General features: G+C 38.8%; 1 protein-coding gene across 6 annotated transcripts in view; it reads left to right on the top strand.

The window, feature by feature from the left end:
• Positions 1 to 19,228, top strand: part of ARAP2 (ArfGAP with RhoGAP domain, ankyrin repeat and PH domain 2) — a 183,021-nt gene that overhangs the window by 143,348 nt on the left and 20,445 nt on the right. For all 6 annotated transcript variants that reach the window (XM_036245273.1, XM_036245290.1, XM_036245298.1 and 3 more), the window contains 2 exons: positions 8,358 to 8,486; positions 16,485 to 16,624. In XM_036245273.1, the coding sequence (XP_036101166.1) occupies positions 8,358 to 8,486; positions 16,485 to 16,624 (269 nt within the window). The remainder of the gene's footprint in view (positions 1 to 8,357; positions 8,487 to 16,484; positions 16,625 to 19,228) is intronic.

Raw genomic sequence — 19,228 nt, 5'->3', positions numbered from 1 at the left:
ATCATCTCCCTGCCGCCCTGTTCTCTCCAGGGCTGAGTCAGAGCATGTCCCTGCGTCACAGTGGAGCTCTGCCTCGGCGCACTCGTGACCGAGAGCAGCGAGCCGGATGCGTGAGGGCAGGAAGGAATTACGTGCAGTCAGAGGAGAGTTGTTGTTTACTGAGAAACATCCTTTTCGCGTGTCATCTTTGAAAATGAAGGGACGCTCACCCTGAAAATGACGATTATCCGCTGGCATCTGACAGAGAGCATATCACCAATGGTTGGTGGGACTGGGTGGGTTTTTGTTGTTGTTGCTCTTTTGGTTCCTTCTGTCTAATTTAAAAAGAAAAAAGAAAAGAAAGTTACCTTGTTGGAGCTATAAAAAGACAAAGAGCCCTCAAGTTGTTTTGATTTGTGAATGTCCAAATACATACTCAAAGGAACAGCCCATGTACCTCAGGAGAGAATACATTTGAAGGAGTTCAGACTTCAGACTTGGCTGGTTTTACTGTTTGGTCAGCTGTCGGAGTCGAACCGCCGGAGGAGAAAACGGGGGTGATTGTCATAGCTTTCAGAGGAACAAAGCTAGGGGCACAGCGGGTCCTGTGACTCTGCCGGCTACTGAAGCTGATGGGACTGGGCCTCCGCCTGACCTGCTGAAATGTTAGACGCTTTATTGCTAGGAACATGCAGGGAGGATGAAGTGAAATAAAAAAGAAGATCAAAGTGGAGGCATGGGCAGCCACAGACTGGTTGACAGGAAGAATGTCAGCAGGGAGCTGGTGCTTTTCCTAATGTATATATAAATCTTCCAAGTAAGCAAGAAACCAAAACTAAATAAATAAGTGAACCAGAAGTGCTGGGCTTTATTTTAGGTGTCTGTAAATTTTATTTATTTATTTATTTTTATTTTTTTTAATCCTCACCTGAGGATATTTTTCCATTTATCTTCAGATACAGTGGGAGGGAGGGAGAGAGGGGGAGAGAGAAACAAACATCGACACAAGAGAGACACATCGACTGGCTGCTTCCTGCACGACCCCAACTAGGGCCGGGGACGAACCGCAGTGGAGGTACATGCCCTTGGAATCGAACCCGGGACTCATTGGTCCACAGGCGATGCTCTAACCACTGAGCCAGAGCAGCCAGGGTGTGTCTGTAAATTTTAAAGCAATGGGATCTTCCCTGTCGTATCCAGTGCCCCCTTTGTATAATAAATATTTTTTAATATTCCTTTAATTCTCGAGATAATCTATTATATTTATTTTTAAAAAAAAATACGCTAATTAAAATATAACATGAGAAAGAGGAAAATGTGATAACATACAAGTACTGACACACTGCTACATGGTCAAAAAAAATGAAAATAGAGTCTTAACACCAGTATGGAATCACCATGGATGTGACAGCTACAACGCATGTCAGTCTGTGGCTCACACACCAGTGGAAGCATCGCTGCTGTTGGTGAAACGGTGTCTTGGTCCATTCAGGATTTCGTAGACTGGATGGCTTACAAACAGCAGAAATTCACTTCTCACGGCTCTGGAGGCTGAGATGTTCAAGATGAAGGTGCTGGCAGATTGGTGTGTGGTGAGGGAGACCAGCTCCCAGGTCACAGAGGGCTTTTCTCTTTTCCTCACGTGGTGGAAGGGAGCTCTGGGAGGTCTCTTTCCTATGGGCACTAATCCCATTCATGAGGACTCTGCCTTCCAAAGGTGCTGCCTCCTCATATCATCACACTGAGGATTCAGTTTCAACCTAGGAAATTCAGGGGGATGAACATTCAGACTCTTGCAAATGGTCAGCAATTCCTAGACAGTTCTGATCTTATATGGTAGTGATCTAAAGCTTATATGGTAGTCAGATTCATGGAAAAGATATGTTATATTAAAAGTGGATAAAATATTTTGAGAGTTTATATGTATAAAGCTGCGTTAGATTCTAGGCTCTGTTAATTTATAAGTAGGTTTTCCTTCTAAATCAGCAGTTCTCAACCTGTGGGTCACAACCCCTTTGAGGGTCGAATGACTCTTTCTAAGGGGTCACCTGAGACCATCGGAAAACACATATTTCCGATGGCCACTCATAACAGTAGCAAAATTACAGTTCTGAAGTAGCAATGAAAATAATTTTATGGTTGGGGGGTCACCACAACATGAGGAACTGCATTAAAGGGTTGCGGCATTAGGAAGGTTGAGAACCACTGCTCTAAATGAATGTTTGGGGGACATTTGAAATTTGTAGTGGATAGAGAAAAAGGTCTTTCTTTGTCCCATCCTTTGAAAGTTGCCAAGCATCCCTGACCAACCACTGCCAATCATCGACACAAGAGAGCCCCCCAGGAGAGGCTGTTACCTTCATCAAGAGCTAATCTCCTCAAGCAGGCTGTTAGTTTAATGCTTCACCTTAGAACTGAACCTTTCCTCTGTTGATACAGCCCCAGAGCCTGTAGGTCCTCGCCACGCTGAAAAACAGTGACTGCTTGAGGGCCCTCATTCAAGTGGGTTTTTTCACTGAGCGGTTCAAGTTTGTGAAACACTTTTTGTGCAGCAATATCATAGTGAAATGCTTTCTTGATTTTTCTTCAAAGCTACTGTGATGGAGAAGATCTGTTCATTTTTCATTAGGATCCTTTCCAGCCTTTCTCTTGATTGACATGGAAAGTGCTGTCCCCCTCCAATTACATGGACAGGACCTGGAGAGACTTGCACAGCTCCGAGTTTGGCACTGAGAATTTCATCATTGTGGAAGTTGTCCTCTCAGGAAATCTTGTGTCATTACTGCCAGAAATTTAATGACAATACCTGTAATTTCAAGTGATAAATGGATAGATAGTTCTCTTTTTCTTAACAAGGGAGGCCAGGTTTATTTCCGTGAACATGACTCTAAACTATTAATAATGTGGTTTACCTAGCTAAACAGCCACCTCCGTATCCTGTTCTTCTCAAAGGACTGCACTGCATTTTCAGCAATTCCTATGCTAAGAGAGTACACAAATGGGTTATTTATTTCTGATAATGCCCTAATCCAGACTTACATGCCATATAATCTGTCATGACAGGTGATTGTAAATGTAACTATAAATGAAAAATTATTTGTAGGAATTTGTATTCCAGCAGTGTTTGATGACTCAATTTTTCCTGCCCCCTATCTCTTTCTTACAGTGGATTTTAATGCCATTTTGTAATTATAGCATTTGACAGTATAGTAAACATTTTTCTTTTCATCCCATTTTTTAGCTCTGTTTTTATGCAGGAACATGAGTCTTCAGGATTTTTGCTCTCCTAAATTAGTTTATACTATGAGACTGATGTGAGAAACACACACGACTAGTTTTTGCTGATCTGCATTGCCTCTGTGTCTGCGATGTATTTCTCTCTAACTGAGAACACTTGCGAGCCGTCACCACAGTGCCTACTTGTAACAGTCCCTCTTCAGTGTAAACTGTCGGAGATTTAGAAGTCCCAGTAAAGACGAGTAAGCTTTTATTTCAGTCCAGATACTGTTTTCCAGTGAAGAAGATCACCTTTGCCCTGGCCAGTTTGAGTCAGCGTTTAGAGCATCGGTCCTCAGACCAAAGAATCGCGGGTTCGATTCCCGTCAAGGTCATGCACCTTGGTTGCAGTTCAGTCCCCGGCCCTGGTCGGATCATGCGGGAGGCAACCAATCAATGTGTCTCTCTTGCATCGGTATTTCTCTTTCTCTTTCTCTCTATATATCTCATCCTTATCTCCAAGCCAACGGCAGTAGCATCAGTTTCCTTAAGTGCGGGAGGTTGGAGTGCCTTGCTAGTACTTCCTACTGCCCTCCCACTAAGGACTGGGAAGTGGAAGGGAATTAGGAACAGTGTAACCTGACATTGTTTTTCCCTTTGTTCATGTCACCTGGCTCAGTTCTCAGAAAGTATTTGGTGAGTTGATACTTTTTTCCCCAAATTACATGTGAGAAAAGCATCATGTGTGGGTTTACATACTTGCTAAAATGAAACTAAGTGTAGTCGTTAAGATTTGGGGTTGTAAAGTCAGACAAATAATGAGGTTCAAATCAGCTTCTTACTTGAACCAGCTAGTTCACTTTGGGCAAGTGGCTAAATGTCTCTGATCCCTGGGTTTTCTGACATGTGAAGTGTGAATAACAATAATATTTAATAAGGAATATTGTTGTGAGAACTTACTGCAAAGTATCCAACATACAGAATGTCTGACACATAGTAGTTATTCCAGAAATGGCAACTCTTCATGGGATCAGAAGTTTCCCAGAGTTTGCAAGCAGTAAAAGAAGATTATATAACACGAAATGTAAAGAGAGTGCTTATTTCTATAATTAGTTTTTTTCGATATTGAGTGTATTCCCTGTGCTGTACATTATATCCCCACGTCTTATTTTATAACCAAAAATTTGAGCCTCTCCATCCCCTTCACCTTTGTTGCCCTTCCCGTACCACCCTCTCCCCTGGAGAACATCAGTCTGTTCTTTGTATCTGTGGGTATGTTTCTGTTTCTGTTCATTTGTTTTGTTTTTTAGATTCCACATGAGTTCAAATCATACATTTATCTCACTCTTTCTGACTTATTTCACTGAGCACAATACCCTTGAGATTCATCCATGTTGTCATAAATAGCAAGATTTCATTCTTTTTATGGCTGAGCAATATTCCATTGTGTGTGGATGTGTATATATCACATCTTTATCCTTTCATTCACTGATGGACACTTAGGTTGCTTTCATATCTTGGCTATTATATATAATGCTGCAGTAAACATGGGTGCATATAACTTTTTGAATGTGTTTTGTTTTCTTCGGATCAACACCCAAAAGTGGGATTTCTGGGTCATGTAGTAGTTCTATTTATAATTTTTTGAGGAACTCTATACTGAGTTGATAGTGGCTGCATCAGTTTACAATCCCACTGACATTATTTCCTTTCCTCCATGTTGTCACCAACACTTGTTATTTGTTGATCTTTCTTATATTAGCCATTCTCCCTTTTAATTTTTTTGATGGTTTCCTTTGCTGTGCAAAAACTTTTTAGTTGATATAGTTCCGTTTGTTTATTTTATTTTATTGTTAAGCCTCACTGGAGGATATATTTTCCCATTATTTATTTATTTATTTTTTAGAGAGTGGAAGGAAGGGAGAGATGGAGGGGAGAGAGAGAGAGAGAGAGAGAGAGAGGAGGAGAGGAGAGGAGAGAGGAGGGGAGGGGAGGGGGGGGAGAGGAGAGACATCAATGTGAGACACATGAATTGGTTGCCCCCCAAATTGAACCCAAGACCCTATGATGCACAGGCCAGTGTTCTAACCACTGAGAAACACCAGCCAGGGCCCATTTGTTTATTTTTGATTTTGTTGCCCTTGTCCTAGGAGACATATTCAAAAAATATTGCTAAGACTGCTCTCAAAGACTTCATAGCCAGTATTGTTGTCTTTTAGGAGTTTTATGGTTTCAGGTCTTACATTAAGTCTCTAATTCATTCTGAGTTTATTTTTGTGTATGGTTTAAGAATGTAGTCTAGCTTCATTTTTTTGCATGTATCTGTCTGGTTTTCCCAACACCATTTATTGAGGAGTCTGTCTTTTTCCTGTTGTATAGTCCTGCCTCCTTTGTCATAGATTAATTGACCATATAAGCATGGGTTAATTTCTGGGCATCTTATTCTGTTCCATCGATCTATATGTCTGTTTTTGTTCTAGTACCGTGCTGTTTTGATTACTGTAGCTTTGTAATATAGATTGAAATCTAGGAGTGTGATACCTCCAATGTTGTTCTTCTTTCTCAAAATTGCTTTGGGTATTTGGGGTCTTTGTAGTTCTATATATATTTTAGGATTATTTGTTCTAAGTTCTGCAAAAAATAGCATTGGTATTTTGATAGGAATTGCATTGACCCTGTAGATTGCTTTGGGTAGCATGGATATTTTAATGACACTAAATCTTCCAATTCATAAGCACTGTATATTGTTCCATTTATTTGTGTCTTCTTTAGTTTCTGTCATCAGTGTCTTATAGTTTTCAGAATATAGGTCTTTCACCTGTTTAGTTAAATTTGTTAGTACATATTTTATTCTTGCAAATGAATTGTTTCCTTTATTTATCTTTCTGATAATTCATTAGTGTATAGAAACTCCATAAATTTCTGAATATTAATTTTGTATCCTACAACTTTACTGAATTTAATTATTTTAATAGTCTTTGTTGTTTTGTTTTTTATTTTTTGGTGGAATCTTTAGGGTTTTTTATATAAAGTATCATGTCATCTGGATATAGTGACAGTTTTTCTTCTTACAGTCCAACTTGGATAACTTTTTATTTCTTTTTCTTGTCTGATTGCTGTGGCTAGGACTTCAAATTATAATTAATTTTGTTTTTAAATACAGTTAAATGGAATTATAACCTCCATTAATAGAAGACCAATGTATAGATTAATCAACAAGTGAATTATAGCTTTGGCAAATTATGGGCAATTATGATCTTTGCTAAACTCTTTATAAAATTATTTGAAGAAAAACAAGATTGATATAGCATAAAATATTTTTTCTAGTTTTATAAAGAATTATATTTTGGCCCTGGCTCGTTTGGCTCAGCAGTTAGAACATCAGCCTGCCGACCAGAGAGTCCCAAGTTTTGTTCCCGCTAAGGGCATGTACCTTGGTTGCAGTTTGTCCCCGGCCCCAGTTGAGGTTTTATGGGTAGCAACCAATCGAGAGAGCTCACATTGATGTTTCTCTGTCTCTCTTCTCCCCTCTTTCCCTCCTGCTCTATCTGAAGATAAATGCAAAAAATGTCCTCGGGTGAGGATTAAAAAAAAAAAAAAAGAATTATATTTTGTTTGCTGATCCACTTGCAATCTGTTAATTATAGGCCACCATAGAAATTCAGTAAGATACTTTATTACTCAAGTATTTATTGAACATCTAGTATATATGTAGTCAGCACTCTACTATGTATGTAAATGAGAGGGAGATATATCTTCAAGATGTATGGCCTTTGCTCATATTTATTTATGTATTTCTGCATTCATTCATTCATTCATTATTTGAATTGCCATTATCATTGGCTTGCTCTAGTAAACATAAAATGCAGAATTGCATTACCTTGTACTGAATAGTAAGCAAAATCTGGTCATTTCCATTGGAAGCAGAATTTTTGTTTTGTTCTTTTGTGGGCCTGGGATTGTTGATAAGTTCTGGACACTGGTATGAAGAGGGATATGATATATTTGGTTGTCTTTATTTGTGGTTTTATTATCAATTAAAAAATCATGGTTCGTACGTGAATATGATACTATCAACATTATGATACTGTCGAGTTTGTCATTAGCATTCCTATTTTAACCAAAATGAAAAGCTGAAGTGCTTTTAGAAGGATATGAAAGAATTGGATTGACGTCTGTGTGGCAGTGATCCTGGGAAAGCTGCATCAGCATCTTGCTGTTAGAGCTGATGTGCTTGCTGTTTTACTTATGCTGTTTTTAGTGTACTGTGGAAAGGGTTGAATTTTTCTCCCCAGTATATGCTTCTGTTGTAGCATTTTATTAATGATCAGCTAAAAACTTTCCTGTGAGGATTTGATTGTCATTGCAAAATCTGTTTAACTTTGTGCTAAGAACTTCTGATGCATTAAAAAATATGATTGCATAAAACAAAATGTATATGGATGAGTATTTATCAAGGATAAATCTTTAAGATGTTTTTAACTTCTTGTTTTTGTTCCTTCATATCAACAGTTAATGTATAATATTGTCACATAGTGTTTCTGATTTATGTTTCCACTCATAGTTAAACTTAGATTAACTATTAGTATATTTTGATTATTTTCATATGTTCTCTGTTGAAATTTTTTATAATTTTATATTAATTGACTATGAGAATATCAACATTAAGTTGTTCACTACTATTGATCAGAAATTGCAATATGATAATCTTTCGGATTAATTTATGTTGTTACTTGCTACTGGACAAGAGTAATTTTGCTAATCCTTTTACAGTTATTTCATTGCATTAGACAGATTTCCATAAACAAACCAGAATGCTATCTAAATTCAAAAGAAGATAGTGCAAGATAATGATTTGTTGTACAAAAGGTTAGCATCATTTCTGCGGCTTTTATCTAAAGGATAGCATCTGTGAATTTTTTTAAATAGTTGAGCAAAAAACAAATGTTCCTGCACAGATACGTTTATAGAGTAGATGTTATTATATACTTGTGTTCTAGGTGTTAAGAGTCTCTTTTATATAGTCTTAATGCAATTGTTGTGTATCATAGATATGGTTATGCTTATTGTTGAGTATAGCTACTTTTAAAGGATTTAAAAAAATTATAGTTATATAAAGTGACATCTTAATGTATTTTTATTTGATTGGTTTTCTTTTGCAGAGCGCCCTCTTCACTACACAGAAAATGTGTTGGAGCAGGTGCTTCGCTGGAGTTCATTAGCTGAACCTGGCTCTGCTTACCTTGTGGTGAAGAGATTCTTAACCACGAACACAGTCCAACTCTATAACGGTAGGTGCTCTTATTTCACATTGCAACTGCGACTGAGAATTGGGTGATTAAAGGATGATTACTATGGGACAAGTGTTATTTGAACATGTATAAAATAAAAATGAGTAGCTAACCACAGAACCTGGTGACAGAGTATTGTCCAAGAGAAAGAACATGTAGATGCACAGAACCAAGTGCCTGAGCACGACACTTTGGTAGTGGTTGGCTAATCTGATGGTGCCAAAGTAAAGCCTTTGGAAGGAGTGGTTTATGTGTTTAAGGGCCTTTGCCATGCTTTAATGTTTTTCTAATGTTTAGGTAGCAGGTGAACCTTCTTCCTGAGTGAGGAAAGTTCTCTGGGTATCCAAGAAGTACAAGTTAGGCAAGCTCTGAGATCGATTGCTTATTATAATTTTCTTTTTGTTGTTGTTATAAAACAAAAAGTATAAAATAAAACATTTCCAATAAAGATACTTACATCCACCTGGGAGAAGACATGTATATTTGTCAGGTTAAATAAGAAGTTAGCTAGCACACAGGACCATGTAAGACAGTCTCTGAGCCTGGATGAGAGATCAGAAAACTTTTATTTTGATGCCCTGGCCAGCATGGCTCGGTGGTTAGAGCATCGGCCCATGCACCAAAGGGTCATAGGTTCGACTCCTGGTCTAGGGCACATACCTTGGTTGCAGGTTCGATCCTCGGCCCCAGTCAGGGTACATGCGGTAGGCAGCCAATTGATGTGTCTCTATTATATCGATGTTTCTCGCTCTCTCTCCCTTTCTCCCTTTTCTTCCTTCTCCCATCCCTTCCATTCTCTCTAAAAATCAATGGGAAAAATATCCTTGGGTGAGGATTCACCAAAAAAAACAAAACAAAACAAAACAAAACTTTTATTTAAAAACTGTGATTCTTCTTTCTGTTGGTATTAACTGACAGGTCAGAAAAGGATTTCCTGCCAGCTTTGCATATAAAATAACCCCAAAAGCAAAGGATTCAGGTTCTGTAAGGTGAAACTTACCACAGCTAAATAATTAATATTAATAACCATTGTAATTTATTAATGGTATATTAACTGAACTCTATTAATATGTTAATCACATATTATATAACAACCTAATAACATACTAATCATTTACTGAGCTCTAAACACACCAACTCTCGTTTAAACTTTTTTAAATGTCCTTGTGAGTTATATTGTCATTTGAATTTTCCAAATTAGGAGAGAGAAGCTCAGAGAAATGAAGTAACTTGCCCCACCCAGATTATAGCTAATATTGGATTTGAAAACAGATTTGTCCTCTAATAATTAAAAAACAATGTGGGGGTATCGATACAATTCTTAAATGCTGTACACCTGCTACTTAGTAGGACTGCAGGCTCTCCAGCTATTATCCACAGGCCAGTGAATTCTAAATTGTACCATGGCTAACTTGATAAATTGCGGCCTTCGTGATGATGTCTCGGCCGCTGTAACTACGGTGGACTGGGTGGCTTTATAAACCGCAAGTTTGGCTTTATAAACACACACACACACACACACACACACACACACACACATATATAAAATAGGTTCTCATGATTTATTCTAGAAAATAAGTCAACTTTTCTGGTAAAGTTTTCTTTTTCTGGTGAGTATTTTGCTTTTCATTTTTTTCTGGTATTCTTTCAAATACCTAATTCTTCGTGTTGCAAAATACTTGACACCCACACTTAGCTATAATACCTTAGCTCTTGTTTGAAAGGTAGCGGGCTGGCTCTGTGAATATGAATAGACAAAAATAACATCATAAAAGGCTATGATATAAAGGAAGGTTTTGTGCAGGTGTGAAGAATAATCCAAACGCCAAACGCGGACACTGTTCAGTTCTGCTGATTTGGGGAAGTGGGGTGGGGGTGGAGTAACGATGAGCACGTGGAGAGCATCGCCTCGGAGTAAAATCTCTGTGCTGATTAAAGACAAGAAGAAACGGTAGCGTGACACACTGAGCGCTGGCTGTACCCACAGCCTGGGTAGGAAGGGTGGGCACTGCAGGGAAGCTCACATCCCCGGTGGCTCCTGCGTGGGTCACGATCTGTCCTCCTGTTGTGAAAGCACCCAGCCTCTGCGAGTCTGGGCCAAGCGCCACGCGTAGGAACTGGAGAAGCCGAGGGGTGGAGGGCAGGCTTACGTGGTCGTTCCCGATCTGGATGGAACATTCTCCAGAGTAAAATGGCACTACTTCTGTTACTCTCCTGTCTCCATCATCCCGCTGCCAGGGCAGAGCTGAAACGCATCCCTGTCCCTGTGCTGTTCCTGCCTCAGTTTGCCAGACCGTTATACAGCTTGTTATACTCTCCATTAGAGTTGTTTCCACCAATAAATGGTCTCACTGCATGAAAAGAGTCGAGTTTGAAAGTAGCATCGTCAGTAAAAAAAAAAAATGGGATCATTTCATATTAGTAGTTACATATTTTGGATCAAAAATAGAAGTACCTATGAAATAAATATTTTAAGTACTTTTCTTAGTTTGGTAGCCAACAAAATTTTTAGAAATGTTTTTAATTAGAGCTTGATTATCAAAGTAGAACAGTCTCTTTCATTATGGTTGTTCTGCCTCGGTGTGAATTCAGGATTGCCTTTTAAATCAGCTCTGGCCCTGGCCGGTTTGGCTCAGCAGTTAGAGCGTCGGCCTGCGGTCCTGAGAGACCCGGGTTCGGTTCCCGCTAAGGGCACGTACCTCGGTTGCAGTTTGTCCCCGGCTCTGGTTGGGTCGTGTGGGTGGCAGCCACTCGATGTGTCCCTTTCACATCGATGTTTCTTTCTCTCTCTCTCCCTCCCGCACTCTATCTGAACAAAAAATAGAAAAAATGTCCTCGGGTGAGGATTAAAAAAAAAAAAAAAAATCAGCTCTGGCCTGAGGTTTTTTTGTTTGTTTTTAAATCAATTTCTTAAATCATGATCTACCCCTCCCCCCCCCCCCCCCCCCCCCCCGCCCCGTAGTTGGATCTTGTAGCAACCTGGCACTTAGAAGTACTTTTTATGGGTTATACTGTGTGATAGGTTTTAGGTGGGTTAGATATTCATTCTACTTTGTCTCTGTCTTGGCTAATATCCCCTAAATCAATCACAGTGACCAACTCCGGAATTATTGTTCCTTTGAGTATATCCACTACTCCTTAAACTCGAGACCTAAAAGGAAAATATAGAAAATAAGCGATATGTGATTTTTTTGTCAGTTTGTTAGAAAAACCAGAGTCTTCTCAGAAATACACTGCTCTTCACAGCAGGAACAGAACAATGTTAAAGATTTCTTTCACCTAAGATTCTCTTATTCTAACCTGGGGTGGGCGGTGGCAAATGGAAGTCAGCGGAGTTTGAGATAAGGATGGTGGTTGCAGTCACATTTTCTCTCAGTTTACATTTTTTGAAACGTAAAGTAGCAACACCCCGTCCTTGACACTGATCCCTCAGACTTGACACCTCGTGGCCACAAATTTTACTGTCTGTCCACCTGTCTCTGTTCCAACTCTAACTACACATACAAATACATATATGACTTACACTTCATTAACTGTGTGACATTTATTTTTTGTAAATTCTAAGCATATACTTTTGATTGACATTATGTTTTCACCACCTTCTTGCTAATTGAAGAATTTTTATCAAATAAAAGTTTGGGGGGCTAGGGATTTTAATTTTCTCCCTTCATCTGAACAGTTGAAAGTGTAGACATAATAGTAGGAATAGATGCAGATTCAGCCAACACTTCATTTCTGCTCATTCATTTAAGGTAATGAGGTAACATACTTTACTTTCATAGAAGTAAACTAGAGTAAATGAATTTTCTGTTGCCTCCACTTAAAAAACAATTCCGTGCTTTTCAAAATCAGCATTTGATTTCTTAGAAACATTTTTGTGCCGTTGTCATTATTGTAATGAGGCGTTAACTAGCTTGAAAAGAAAGGCTAGTTCTCAGATTTCTTTTTCACCCTGTGGATTATGACTTAGACATTGAGGTAGCGAGTATAAAATTTTATTAAAGTGGCTAAATAGACTTTGTCATAGCTAATCTTATTACACCATCTTTTATCGTTATCTGTTATATTGAGTTGTTTCAACATTTGCATCACAAGTAAGGCATAACTTTATAGCTTCTGTAAAGTTAAAGAGTAAATACTTTTATGTTGCTAAAGTCTTATTTTAAATGCTCAATTTTTTAAAAATTACCCCAATAGAATATGATGGAGTAATTCCACTTACAAGTGGAATACTTGTAAGACATAAGATGTAACTCGAATGCACATCTCTGGGGGTTTCTACATTTCGATGGCTGCCTAAGACAGAGGCTTTGGAATCAAGCTTGATTTAGAATCAAATAGTTCCAAACACTCCTGCTTCCAGCAAGTTCAGACCTGGAAAGCTGAGCCATCCACTATCAACTGACTTAGGAAAATAAAAGTAAATTTCAGAAGAAATATAATGAGTCTATAAATCATAGTCTAGCTAAAATAGTTCACATGCCACTCCCATGAAATCTTTTTTAGATCCGAAGATGTTTAAAAGTTGAAGGTAAGACCCAGTTTACTTCAAGTGGAAGTTTTCTTGGGACTTGGTGATCGTCTTTGATGTTCACTAGAGTATGAATGTCCTGACTTACTGTACTTTGGTACTGAGAAAGCCAGTTGGTAAGGTTCCGTTAGCTCTCTGTGTCAGGTAGAAATCGGTGGAAAACTTAAAGGGTTTTCATTTCCCACAAGGAACAGAAAATCCAAATGTACGAAGACTATTTAAATATGAATATAAATACACACACAGGATGCTACAAATGACTGCTGTAGACCAGGGTGTGTATTTTCATGGAGAGCTTTCAAGTACAGAAAAGTGGTTCAGCCCGATGGTCACTGACATCTTTTCTAACACTTGAATGTCTCTCAGTCAAGGAAATATCATTTCCTATTTCGTTTTTCTTCTATGTCTTAGTCTTCCATTATACAACTCTATCTTGTTATTTTACCCACTACAAGTACCTGTTGAGTAAACTTCTTAAACTTATAAATGAAGAAAGCACTTTGTGATGGAGGAAGTGACTGATAGAATTCCACCAGACTGCAGGGGCACCTACTCAGGTAGTTAGGGCGCGTCCTAGGAAGTCAGCGTTGCCTTGTCACAGAGACAGTCAGTGTCCTGCTTTGCATAGGAAGGGAGCACAGCAGAGGTTACTATTTGGGCTGCCATAGGGGTAGGGCACTGAATTCTGGGTTGGATGTGTTGGGTTTACTTGTCTGTGAAGGGTGCTCAGGGCGGATGTCCGGAAGGGAACGAAGGAAGTGGTGAAGCGTATTGTATGGACATGGTTTTAGCCTTGGGAAGACAGGATCGTGCAGCTGACTTGATAAAGTAAGAACATTAGCGGGCTGAGCAGAGAGTTACCATGATTTGCTTTTAAGGGATGGATTTATCAAGGGAGGCCTAGTGCGAGAAGGAGCAATTAACAAGGTTACAAGAAAACAAACACAGAGCAATGTCAGGGAAATCATCAAAGGACTAAGTTTTAGGGGGAAAAAATTGCTGAACAGTGTAAAATGGTGCAGGAGGTCAAGAAAGGTACCTGGATGTTTACTGTTATTGTGGTTTAGGTGGTGATCACAATGATCGTGACCATTACTTAGAAGTGTCTCAGCATAAAAGATAAGATTCTTTGATATTAAGAGACCTGAACTGTGATTCTAGTGATGTTGCCTTCTCACCTTGTCACATAACCTTTGTGAGCCACAATTTTCTCATTTGTGAAATTAAATTAAATCACCTGTACTCCCTACTTCAGAAATTTGCATGCAAATCACATGAGGTAAAATATATGAACTTATTTTTTTTAATCCTCACCCGAGGATATTGTTTTCAAATATCTTCAGAGTGGGAGGAGGGGAGAGAGAGAGAAATACAGAGAGAGAGAGAAACATCGATGTGAGAGACACATCGATTGGCTGCCCAATGCAGGATCCCAACTGGGGCCGGGGTACATGCCCTTGGTCAGAGTCGAACCCGGGACTCCCTGGTCCACGTGCCAGTGCTCTAACTGCTGAGCCAAACCAGCCAGGGCTATGTGAACATTTTTAAAAGTCTAAAATGTATACTAGTTTTATATAATGTGAATTTTTCTCTTATCTTCCAATTGTATAAAAACATGCCTTCAAGTCTCTTAATTGTAAAAGTGTTATTTTTAATTTAAGTAGAAGTTATTTAGCTATAAAATATCATTTTATTTTATTCTTCACTGGAGGATATTTTTCTCTTATTATTAGACAGAGTGGGGGCGGGGGGAGAAACATTGATGTGATAGAGCCATATGGACTGGTTGCCTCCCGCACGACCTGGACCAGGACCAGGGACAAACCACAACCAAGGTATGTGCCCTTGACCAGAATTGAACCCGCAACTCATTGGTCTGCAGGCTGACACTCTAAGCACTGAGCCAAACTGTCCAAGGCTAAAATATCATTTAAAATATTTTTATGAAACTCAATATTAATAAATTGTACCAGGAGACCATTCTAGCAGTGTTATTCAGAATTTATTTGAAAGTCACAAACTACCTAAAAATAACCTATTTTAGTATGACAGTGTGATTGAAGGAATGTTATCTGTGGCCAGTACGTGGGTATCATGGAAATGGGGGTGGGTTTGTCGATGACCTGTGATTGTTTGTGGTTAGCATCAGTGACGTGATTCATCATGGGGGTTTTTCTTCTAGGAAGTTATTCCATGCTCATCTTTTTTAAAAAAGTGTTTTCTTATGCTAATTATAATTGTGAACATCTGTGTATTATTTTCTGTGTAAGTAGGGTTTTCCCCAAACCAAGGATTATTTGGTTGAAGACAGAATTCTTCTTTCTACAGTCATTCAAGTTATTTTATAAATTTTGGAAATTATGCATGAATATTCTAGAATTGTATCTCCTTAACACCAAGAAGTTGCTAATGGTCCCGGCCTGCTGTGGTACCCACCCTGCACCTTCTGTGGACATCATCTACTGTGAGGGCCACAGCCGTCTGCCGTCTGCAGGACGGTCAGGGCTCCCGTGTCACAGGGGAAGCAGGAGTGGGCACTGCAATAGTCATGGCTACCCGACTCGGCGTTTTCTCGCCCTGTGCTTCCGTTCTCATGTAGGCTGCTGATTACTGTCTGGATTTCGAGGAGGAAGTTTTAGACTGGAGATATATTGATAAATGTTTACATGTTAAATTTATGGAGATATATTGATAAATTAATGCACATACAAATTTGGTATTCTTACCAAAAAGTGTTTTCTTAATAAAATTAGTTGAAACAATTCCTAAGTGTGGGACAATCACAATATTGCATATGAAATATAATTGATGTTAAATATTCTACGTTAGCTGCTTTGCCTTAGTTATCCTTAGCTGTTTCATATTGCTGGGAATTTCTTGAATGCCTTAGAAATTCCTGGGTTCCTGTGTCAGAATTCTGCTAGAGGTTTCCCTATTGACTTGTGTATTTGCATTGCCTGTACACGTTCTATTTAAAAGAAATATGATGCAAGCTGATTATGTAATTTTAAGTTGCCTAGCATCCACATTAAATATATATAGTGAAATTAATTTTACTAATATATTTTATTTAAACTCACATATTCAAAATATTTTGACATGTAATCAATCTTGCAAAATTGTGAGATTTTTTTTTGCTTTTTTGTACTGTCTTCAGAATCTGATGTATATATTACATGTATAGCACATCTCAATTGAGACTAACCATGTTTTAAGTACTAAAGGGACATCATGGGCAGGCCTATATATTATAAATAGATATAAATAAATCCATTCTGTGGGTCTGTGACTTGTCCAACACACTCCTGGCATGCTGTATTCCCAGAAATTAACCATAGGCTTCTTAATTATAGGAAACAAGTTATTACTTCATAATATCAAAACTGAAAATATAGAAATGTTTTATATTCTATTCCAAATAAATGAAAATGTACCCAATTTACAGAAGAAATGTACTTCATTTACAGAGAGATGGGCCCTGGAAAATATCAAAGAGGGAGCCTTGAAAATCAAAGAAGAACCATCTAAAATACTGGCTGGAAATAAATTTCAAGATCGGTATTGTGTTTTACGAAATGGATATCTCATTCTTTACAAGGATCAGAAGGTACTTGTATGTGTAGTATTTGAATATGTACACATTTTTGTGTTGGTATTAACATTTTTATTTTATACCTTTCTCAGCCTTCTCTCTTGGGAGTCAAAGCCTGTAGTAAACAAAATGCATAGGAGGCTGAGGATTTCTTTCAGCCTCTGGGATATGATAGTAATGCACTCGGTAACATAGTAAAGAGCTTCATATATGGCCTTTCTGAGCATGTCTGTCACATTTTTTTAGAGCAGAGAATGACTTAATTCCTGAAGAAAAATGCCCTGGCTGGTTTGGCTCAGCAGTTAGAATGTCGGCCTGTGGTCCAGAGAGACCCGGGTTTGGTTCCTGCTAAGGGCACGTACCTTGGTTGCAGTTTGTCCCTGGCCCTGGTTGGTTGTGCAGGTGGCATTCACTTGATATGTCCCTTTCACGTCGATGTTTCTCTCTCTCTCTCTCTTCCTCTCTCCCTCCCACTCTATCTGAACAAAAAATGGAAAAACGTCCCTGGGTGAGGATAAAAAAAAAATTCTAAAGAAAAGCCTAATATGTGTTATATAAACTAGCATATAAATCAGCATCTCAGTCAATAAAATTGACTGAGAGTATGGGTCATGCCCTAAAGCAAAAGTTGCTTGAGTTTAGCTAATGGAAATTAATCAATGCAAATTAAAACTTTGAAATGCTGTTTTACTCTTTTAATTGACTATAATGACTAAATTATAAGACTGACAACATCTAATGTTGACGGATGTTGATTAACTAAAACTCATAAATTGCTGATGGAATAAACAATCGCTGTGTTGAAATGTTAGGCAGTTTGTAGAGAAGGTTATTAGTACATCTACCCCATAACCCAGCAAGTCTGTCCCTAAGTATTATGTCCACAAAAGCACTTGTTCAAGAATGTTCAGAAGCAGCTTTATTCATAAAAGCTGCAACTTGGAAACAGTCCAAGTGACCATCAATATAAGAAGGATGAATTCATGCAATGGAATCGCACTCAGCAGTAGAATAAGTGAGTATCAGTGCATGCAGCAGCATGGGTACAAGTGCACCTTCAGATCCCTGTTGAGTAAAAGAAGCTCAACACAAAATAGTACCATATGAGTCTGTCCGTAAGAAGTCTACGATCAGGCAAAACCATTAATGGTGATAGAAATTAGCAAGTGCTTGCCTGGGGTGTGGAACTGTGAAGAGGCAGAGTCGGGAGGTACTTCCTAGAATGACAGAAATAAATGTTCTCTATCCAGTTTTGGGTGGTGGGCGCATGGGTGTGTGTAGAATAATCTCGACTTCCTTAAGATTCAGGCAGTAGCCTTGCCGTTATTTTAAATGCTGAATGACAGCAAGGACCAAGCCACATTTCTTTATATCGAATAATAAAACTCACTTGAATTGTACATTGCTTGCACACTTGAAGTGTGTGGCGCTTCACTATGTTGTGTTGTGGCAGTGTACAGAGAAAGACCAGACTCGCAACACCTGTTAGCATGTTATGAAGAGAGAGTTGTTAGGCAACTTTACTAAGCTCTGTGGCCCCATTTCTTGGTGGTATGTGTTGAGGTCTCCTCCTCCTTGGACCACTTTCTCTGTATGTTTCTCCAGGGAAGCCTCCATTCATGGCGATAAAGGAATCTTAGTTGCATTCCTACTTTATGCAAACATCTCATATTCACTTTCTCTGAGGATAGTGGCATGTGGCATGTCCAGGCAGGAAGCTAGCAGGACAGCCCTGGATTCTGCACCTGGTGCCTCTGTCCAGAGGTGGTGTATCTGCCCTGCTGGCCCGCCTACCCCACCGTTCCGCCTGACAGACCCCACAGGGAGTCTGCAGGTGCAAGCCACTGTTTCTTCTTCTCCTGCAGTTCTTCCCTAGAGGGAAAATGGAGTCTGCAGAAGTAAGGCACATAAGAATCTGGGGTTATGTGAACTGAACACATCAGCGTTTAAAGTTCATGAACTTAGGTTTATATTTGTGAAAGTAAATGTTAAACTTCACAGCTGATTGTCAAGTCATCTAGGTTGAATTTTACTTGGTTTTCTTTAATGGGTCACCCACCTTGGTCTTTATTAGATTGACTGACTTAATCCTTGTTCTTCTATAATACATAGCACATACCTGGGTTGCAGGTTCGATCCCCAGCCCAGTCAGGGTCGTTTGGGAGGCAACTGATTTTTGTTTCTCTCATATCAATGTTTCTCTCTCCATCCCTTCTACTCTATCTAAAAAAAAAAAAAAAAAAAAAAAAAAAAAAAAAAAAAATGGAAAAATAGCCTTGGGTGAGGCTATTTATTACAAAAAATAATAGTGACTAGGAGTAAATTCATCATGTAAATTCCAGGCCTTGTCATTGCTGTTATAGAAGCCATTTGTCACCAAAGCATAATTCCTGATCCTCTTACTACTTACCTTTTCCTCTGTGTATCCTCTATACCTGTGTTCTCCATGGAAACCAAGTGTTGATTTTATAAACATCTTTTCCACCCCTTTTCAAATGCTGCTGTTTTCATAAGAAACAGATTTCATAGTAAGAGTTTTAAGTTTGATAGAACTTAGCACTGATTTGAGCTACATATTTGCCAAATGGGCTTTTGTGCACTGTCTTCGATCCTAGTAAC

The sequence above is a fragment of the Molossus molossus genome, unplaced genomic scaffold (genome assembly GCF_014108415.1).
Source record: "Molossus molossus isolate mMolMol1 unplaced genomic scaffold, mMolMol1.p scaffold_m16_p_1, whole genome shotgun sequence".
NCBI classification, from domain to species: Eukaryota; Metazoa; Chordata; class Mammalia; order Chiroptera; family Molossidae; genus Molossus; species Molossus molossus.
The sequence above is the reverse complement of the archived record's forward strand: the minus strand, read 5'-3'. Positions and strand labels throughout refer to the sequence as shown.